The 8,129-nt window shown below is 40.3% G+C and overlaps 1 protein-coding gene across 1 annotated transcript; it reads right to left on the bottom strand.

The window, feature by feature from the left end:
- Positions 1 to 506: 506 nt before the first annotated feature.
- Positions 507 to 1,741, bottom strand: LOC122039368. The gene is made up of 3 exons (XM_042599114.1): positions 1,280 to 1,741; positions 884 to 1,078; positions 507 to 590 (listed from the first exon to the last, which is right to left on the bottom strand). The coding sequence occupies exons 1-3, from the start codon at positions 1,739 to 1,741 to the stop codon at positions 507 to 509; spliced, it is 741 nt and encodes a 246-aa protein (XP_042455048.1).
- Between the last annotated feature and the right edge of the window lie 6,388 nt (positions 1,742 to 8,129).

The following is an 8,129-nucleotide window of genomic DNA, read 5'->3' on the forward strand; positions in this document are numbered from 1 at the left end:
TTTCAAGCTTAAAGTATAAAGCAAGCTGAACTCGCATGCATGTCTTGTATAAACAAGCATAACATAAATATTTATTTGGTACTAACATTATGCCTGATAGAAACAATATGCCGAAACATAAGGTACTAAAAGATGGTTCCAGATAGCAGGCAGTTGACCCACAGCCCAACACCTAGCCAAAGGCTCAGACAATCACCATTAAAATAATATTACAATAGAGGAGAATATTAAATTAAGAATTACTAATATCACCTTTTAGAGCAATGTTGAAACACCATCTTCTTCAAAATGCTGCTAAATCTTGAATTGTGATTGAGCTTAAAGATTATTCTCATATTTCAAGTTGATACTACACCAAAGGAATAAGCAAAGAGTGATACAACATGCTAGTGTGAAAAACAATCTAAAACATAGATTTAAATAGCTTAGATTTCATTGCCAACAGCTAGCCAGCACATCTGAGTGCAATGTGTTCACATACCTCCTCTATGGTCACCTCAACCTTCTTATTGTGTTGCTGCTCTGATACTCCCCAAACAGCCTGGGGCGGTGTTGTGGTATACATGAGTATACCAACAGGTTCCAGTGACCTGCTACATTTTATGATGAGATAACCAAGTTACATAATAAACAGGAGAGAACTTGAAGACTCAACATAAAATTATAATATTTCCAAGTAACCTTTACCATCGATTATTTAGCTTACGAGACGGTAACTCGTCCCAACAGTTATGTCAAGTTAGAAAACAATCCCAAGTATTGGAAGTTATCAGAACAAAAAAGATGATAGTAAGGGATACATACCACTAGCACATGATAAAGAACTTCCAAGTTATAAAAACTATAATCAATCTGCAACACATAAACAAGAAACGAATCCCACCTTTCTATTTGCAATTGCTCCAAAAGTTAATTGTTTAGGCTCCCCACCAAACGGGTTTAAAACATGGAGTTCATCATCCCTGACATATGCAAGCATGCTTCCATCTGGTGACAGATGCGGGTCAATAATTGGCGAACCAGCACAACATGTAAGCTTGAGCTCTGGCTCTGAGCCTGATATTTCCTGGAAATATACCTGATGAAATAGATAGCGATCACTTAATATATCATAATCAAAGAAGAAAGTTTAAAATCAACAGGTAGAAAGGCACGTAGAATAGCTACTTGTGATGAAGCATTTTAATGTTCAAAATAGAAATTGCTTCAAATAAAATTGACCTATTAGCTGAATGTCAACACTTGCTCATTAAATCAGGAAATAGGGCAGAGCACAGACCCCATTTGGTAATGGCACCATGATAGTGGGCTTCCCTGGAGTGGAGCAAGAAGAGGACGTCGACCTCGATTTCCACTCGTACCTCGTGACTCCCAATCCCCTCTCCCTTGACCTCTCTCGCCTCAGCTTCTCTTCAGCCGAGAGATTACTCTCATCGAGGCCGCCTCCATCAGGCGGGCAAAACACAAGCTCCTGTCGCCGTGAGGCAACGTCAAAGGCGAAGACTTTACGGTGGAGGGTACCATCGGGGCTGAAGAGATACGAGATCAAGCGCCCATCGGGGCTGAAGCTGATGGAAGAGGGAGCGACGTATCCCGAAAGAGGGTATTGGACGATCTCCTCCACGGGAAAGAGGAAAGAGTCTTCCTCGGAATCAGTAAGGGGCATCTCGGCTTCGCAGTGGCGCGGCTTCTTCGAAAAAGTCTCCTTCTCGCCGTCCTCCACGGCCGCCTTGTCCTGCATCAAGAATGGAAGATACGCAGGGGGAGAGGAAGGGTCGGAGAGGTCGTCGGAACAAGAAGGAGCCGCCGGACGTTGAACCTTAGGAGTTCGGATGGCGATCGGATCGGGGAAACGAGGGGATCTAGCTCTCACTTCACTAATATAGTAATGGTGCTAGGCCCTCCTTGGAGTAGAGAAAGAAGGACCAGTACTGCTTGTACTTGTCTTACACCTTATCCTGCATGATCGATCCCATCTTAAGGTTCACTGCCCGCTTGCCTTTCACTTCCGCCGAGCCCATCACCCACACGAACTAGTAGACCGCAACAGCGCCGACGACCGTCGCCGTCCACATCGTCGTCGAGAGATCCATTGCTGGTCTTTCAAATGGTAACTCCTAAAAGGAGGATGCGGAGGATTAGGGTTTCGATTTATGGTGGACAAGGAGAAGCCCAAAAGAAAGTTCGCTAAGAAAGTCCGCCAGAATTTTGGTTCATAGACACCGGATTTTAAAAATCACGATTAAAATCGATGTCTATTAATGAAAAAAGGCCCTCATAGACATCGGCTAAAAAAACCGATGTCTATGAGCGAAAATCTGCCCTCTTAGACACCGGTTTTTGGAAAAACCGATGTAAAATACTCAAAGACATCAGTTTTTGCTTAAAACCGTTGTTGTTCCACCGATGTCTATGAGGATTTTTCTTGTAGTGCCTGATGCTCATCCCCATCTTCTTCCTGATACTTATGTCACTTTCTTTAAGGACCAACTAGTAGTCGGTCTATGCTTTCCTATACCTCCCTTCTTATCAGAAGTAAGACAATACTTCAACATCTCTCTACAACAATTTGCCCCAAATGCCTTTCATTATTTATGTGGGATGTATATGTTATTTCATTTTTTTGATATTCCTCTTACACCCCATAACCTTTTCATGTTCTCCTATCTCAAAAAATCAAAACTGAGAGTGTTTCTCTTCCAATCCCATCTGAAAATAGTTTTCTTTGAAGAGATGCTTTCATCCAACAAATGTTGGAAATCACATTTCTTTCATAAGATTTCCCGAACTTGCTTCGTGGTCTACCACATGGTAGTCATCTTTTCCCCCTCTTCCTGATATAAAGAAACTCCATCGACATCTGACCTTCCATGATTATTCCAATAGACTGATTGGTCATCATTTCTTCATTCACAAATGGATACGTAGCGATCTTTTGTACTTATTCGATTTAAGCCCTATTCAAAAGAAACTACGCTGCTCCTTTGGTGAGTTATGATGCCTTAACCATTACCCTTTTATTAACTAAAACATCTTTTGTTTCATGCAGTGGATGCTATGTTTGAAGCTTTGGTTGATAAAAGAATTGGTCTAGAGGAGGAAACACTTCTAGCCTAAGCGTAAGAACTTAAAGCCGAGTGAGTTTTACCACCTACTATCTCCTCAAGTGAAGCTTTCATCAGCCAGGCAATCACACCTGGATCAACTGCTACCCCTAGGGAAGTGCCTATAGATTCACCTCTATTGTCGGAAGATGCTCCTTCAGAACCAAAGGTTACTCCTAAGGGGAAATGCAACGAGCGCAAATTAACTCTGACGCCTTCTCCTAAAAGACAAGCATCCTTCGTCCCAAAAGATGTCACTCCGAGGGATATCCGAGCTCCATCCCCTGAAGATGTTGCCCTAGGGGATACCCAAGCTACTTCCCCTGAACCAACTTTATGCTCTCTGTATCCTATTCTCGCAGCTTCACAACCTATTCAATCTCAGGAGGACATCATAGCTTCAAGTAGCAGCTCAAACCCCTATTTTATTATGACCTTTCAGGAACAAATTCTTTTGCCTCCACAAGAAACCCACAATCCTCTTTTCTTTATTTTCTCCTTGCCCTTTGTCCAAACTTCCTTGTCCTCATCATTAACACCCTCCTCTACTCTCCTTATATTATTGGGAGGTTCTTTAATAACCTCCTGGGAGGAAACCCAACACCAACTTAAAGAGTTTACTCCTACTGAACTAGCGGATAAATTTTCATTTGAGGAAACTAAGGTAAAGTAACTCTCAATCAATTAACAACATGTGCTTAACAACGTTGGATCACCACTATGAGCATGGCTCAACAGCTGTATGATCTAGCCCGAGAGAATGAGCTGTCAAAACAGCAAACCTCTGAAGTATCCTTCACTCGGGTCTCTAAACAAATAAAAGAATCTTTAAGCAACTTCAAGAGGTTAAAAGATTATTTCAAGCTGAATATGAGAAATCAAGCCAGTGGAAGACCACTGTAGATAACCTTGAGTCTCAGCTTCAATAAGAGATTAACCTTTGTGATGAATTGAAAACAAAGATGGATAAACAAGTTGCAGAGACTACTCAACTATCTATCCAACTGTAGACAATGAAGGCTACTCACACCTCTGAATTAGCAGCCAAGGTCTCTGAATTAAACTCCAAGGATGCTGAGGTAAACTCTATGCATTTATCCTTGGCCAAGGCCCAAACAACTACATCAACCAAAGAGACAGAGCTAAAAGCTTCCCAGGATGCATTAGCAACTTATCAAGTGGGTGAAGATGAACAATTTTAAAAAAGAAAGGAAATACTCCTTGAATCGACTGATTTCAACGATCCTATTGCCGCCTCCATTATCAAGACTTTCACTCATGGAGCTGAGGGGGCTATGGAACAATTAAGGGAGAAGGATGTCTAGCATCTGAGCATCCTATTAATTTTCTAGATCGCAGGATGTTACTTAAGAACAGACATTTTGACCTATTCCCTAAATTGATCTAATCCCCCACGTATTATTGTACTAAGGAATCTCTCAACAATTAAGCACTAGCATTTTCATAACTTCTAATGACATTAATTCCTTCTAAAGTTTGTTTGATCCAATATGCGTTCATCTCTTACTGGCTAACCACACTTATTTATACTCGTATCTATCCTCGCTCGGAATTAATTTTCACTTAGCTTTTAATATCCGACCGAGTTCACTTCCACCCAAGTTTATTCTTGTTCAGGTTTATGGTTTGTTCTACCCTTTACTGGATGGTCGAGTTTATTCCTTCCCGTGTATATTTTCATCTGGATTTAACACCCACTTGGCTTTTAGCAGTTGATTGGGCTTATTCCTATACGTATAGAATAAAAAGACCACTACCTGTGTTATCCATCCATCTAAGAATATTAAAGGTCGGTGAATCTTATAACTATTTAATGTTCATCGGGCTTTCGAACCTTCAACCTATTTTCGGTAATCACACCGATGCTTCAGGAAGATTACCCATTGCATCAGTTATCGGTATTGGCTTCCTATTGGTGACACGTGTGTACCTGGCATCATATATGTACCTCTTTTACTGTACCCACCGCTTCACTTGATCATCCAACTGCTCACAGTTGATCCTGCCTTTTATACTGCTAGGATCCGATGGTTTCTCTTAACTATCCTTTTTGAAGAATCCTTATAAAAATTTGGAAAAAATCCTAAGATTTCATCATTTTTCCTCCGACTCTCTATTTTTCTCCTTTTTGACCTTAACAATCCTTTTTCTCAAAGATGCCGAAGTATAACAAGTGGTATGCTCAATGTTCTTCTAGTTTCACCCTCCACGAGGCTTACGAACTCTAAGTAAACTATGGTATTTTTTCCTATATAGTCCTTCCTACCCCAGAAGACCATCCTCACCGTCCTCCACCATAGAGAATTGTGATCTTCAAGAAATAAGTTATATATGGTCTCCAATTTCATCTACATCATTTCTTTATTGATGTTAGTCGCTATTTCAATCTTCCCTTACACCAGCTTATTTCCCAATCTTTCAATATCCTAAGTGGTGTTGTCATTATTTTTTGCTTAATGTCCCCTTATCACCCATCTATTCCACTATTTTTTCTATCTTCGTCAAATAGAGAATGGTTTGTTCAAATTCTAGGCACGTCCTAAGATGATTTTATTCAATAGAGTTCCACTACAAGGAGAATGGAGAGATAAATACTTATTCATAAACCTTCCCTTTCCTCCACTTTATCCTGTAACCTGACAATAAGACCTTCCTCCTATTCCCAACTTGGGCGATATCTCCGTAGATCCCACCTTCCATGATTCTATGGGGAAACTAAAAGGTGCCAAGTTTAACTTGCCCGTGTTGACCGTAGAAGACTTATTATCTATTTTTGGGCTCAGTCCGACCGACACGGAATTGTGTGCTTCCTTTAGTAAGTTTATTCTCCTTATAAATGATTGTTTGTCATTTCTCGATTATTTGTTATATAAGTTTTTTAACCCTTACTCTTTTTTCTAGCTGAGGCTATTCTCCCAGCCTTCTTGTATAGAAATACTCAATTAACAAGGGTGATTCAAACCAAGTTAGGAGAGGACTTACTAGAAGAACGTCGTCTCAATCAAACATCTTCCTCTCTTGGTCTACTTCTTCCAGCTAAGACAACCCGAGAACCATCCTCTAGCTCCTCAGATCAGGATACTCCTTTCATCATCATATATAAAAAGCCTCGAACAGAGGCTTCGGGTCTAAATTTACTTGTAATACCCATCGTTGAGCAAGTTCCCATCACTTTGGTCGAGATTTCTTATGATCGAGGTAAAGAGCCCAGGTCTTCAACATATAGTCATTCTCCTTTTGCACTTGATATGATGAGTCTCGGCCTCCTTATACCTATGTATTGTTCAAGTCCTCAAGTTATTTCTTCTATCGAAACGACATTAGATGCCACTCCGAAAACTTCTTTACAAATCTTGGTCCCTCCTCTAACTAAATTCCACACGAGGTGGACCCCTTGTAGGCAATCCACCGACCCGGTGTCCAAAAGACCGGTATCTGAGCTAAGTCTTGAGCTAGTTGGGCCAACATCATCCACCCAACCATCTTTTACTCCATCACAATTGCCTGAGCTTTCCCTTGTTCTTCCTCCAGGGCCTGCAGCTTCTACTAGCTCTTCATGCCTCTTTAAGCAATCCCATGGGTTACCATCCCAATAAGGACTAGATTCTACCTCCTCTCCATCTTATGGGATACTTAAGTTGAAAGGTTCATTAGCTGAATCATGGCTACAAGCACAAAGACAAATGCAGAGTAACACAATTACCGAGCGTGCCGACGAGCACAACCATAATGCCACTGCCATAAGTCTTTGATTAAATTCTATTAGCTTATTACTACAAAATATAATTCTGTTGTTATTTTATCTAGTTCTATGCTTCAAGCTTACATTTGGGCCAACTAGCTATAGACCTGGAGAGAGATAACAAAGTTTGAAAAGATAGAGTGGAAGAACTATAGGTTGCCCCTACTATTCCCAGTGATGCAATGATTCAATTACAAGGAAAAATAGATTCGTAAACTGAGCTTATCATTGGTATAGAGAAACCTCTACAAGACTGTCGCTAATTGTTTCAGTCCGAGGGGGCGGAGAAGAAAAACTTGGAGCTTCAGCTACAAGGGAGTGAATCCAAACTTCGAGTGGAGAGGGATATAAAAGATAAGTCTCTTTCAGATCTAGCTCAAAAAACCACACTTTTAGAAAGGATACAACTATCGCATGGCTCTAGCTCTCCTGAACTAACTCAAGAGTTGATCACCAAAAACTTCTTATTGTTACACCAACAAGAGAAACTAAAAGCCCAAGATTCACAGATAACCTCCCTATTAGATGAGTTAGAATGTTTCAGAGTAGAACAGGCTACCATCAAGATTGAGAGGGATAACTTTCAGTTTGAACTTCAAACATACAAGGTAGGTGAGGATGAGCAATGGAAAAACAAACGAAGATCCTATTTAGACTCTCTCGAATTTAGTGAAGAGTATGCTAGGCGCATTGTGGAGACTCTCACCCACTAAGTTGAGGGGGTTGTTTAGTAGTTAGGGGAGGGAGGTTATTTGTCAAAGGAATCCCCTCCCCTCTTCATAGATCGTCGGTGGCTCAACAAGGAGCTTCCAAAAGATTTCTTAAGCAAGTTTGAGTGAATATGTATTTCTATACTATACTTTTATATTGTCTACTTGTTATTCAAAATAATGATAGAACATGAGATACCAGTGAAAACTAATACGTACCTATCACCTGTTGTCCTATGTAACCTCATGTATCTTCAGAACCACCCATATCTCAAGATACAAATTGAAATCTTTAATATATTTATAACATATGCTCCATGGAGAAACTTTATAGAGAAATTCTTGATAACAGAGAGAAATCTTGAATATCCGACTGTTAAACAAACAACCACTCGTAGAGTTCCCAGATTAAATAATGAACAGGACAAATATAAACTATCAGGTGGAATAAGCAATTAATGATGACTTCCTGGGCTGAATCATAAACCACTCGAGCATATAGTGCTGAATGAAATGAGAAAGCTGGATATATTACAAACATCCCATAATAAA

The sequence above is a fragment of the Zingiber officinale genome, chromosome 1B (assembly GCF_018446385.1).
Source record: "Zingiber officinale cultivar Zhangliang chromosome 1B, Zo_v1.1, whole genome shotgun sequence".
Lineage (NCBI taxonomy): Eukaryota > Viridiplantae > Streptophyta > Magnoliopsida > Zingiberales > Zingiberaceae > Zingiber > Zingiber officinale.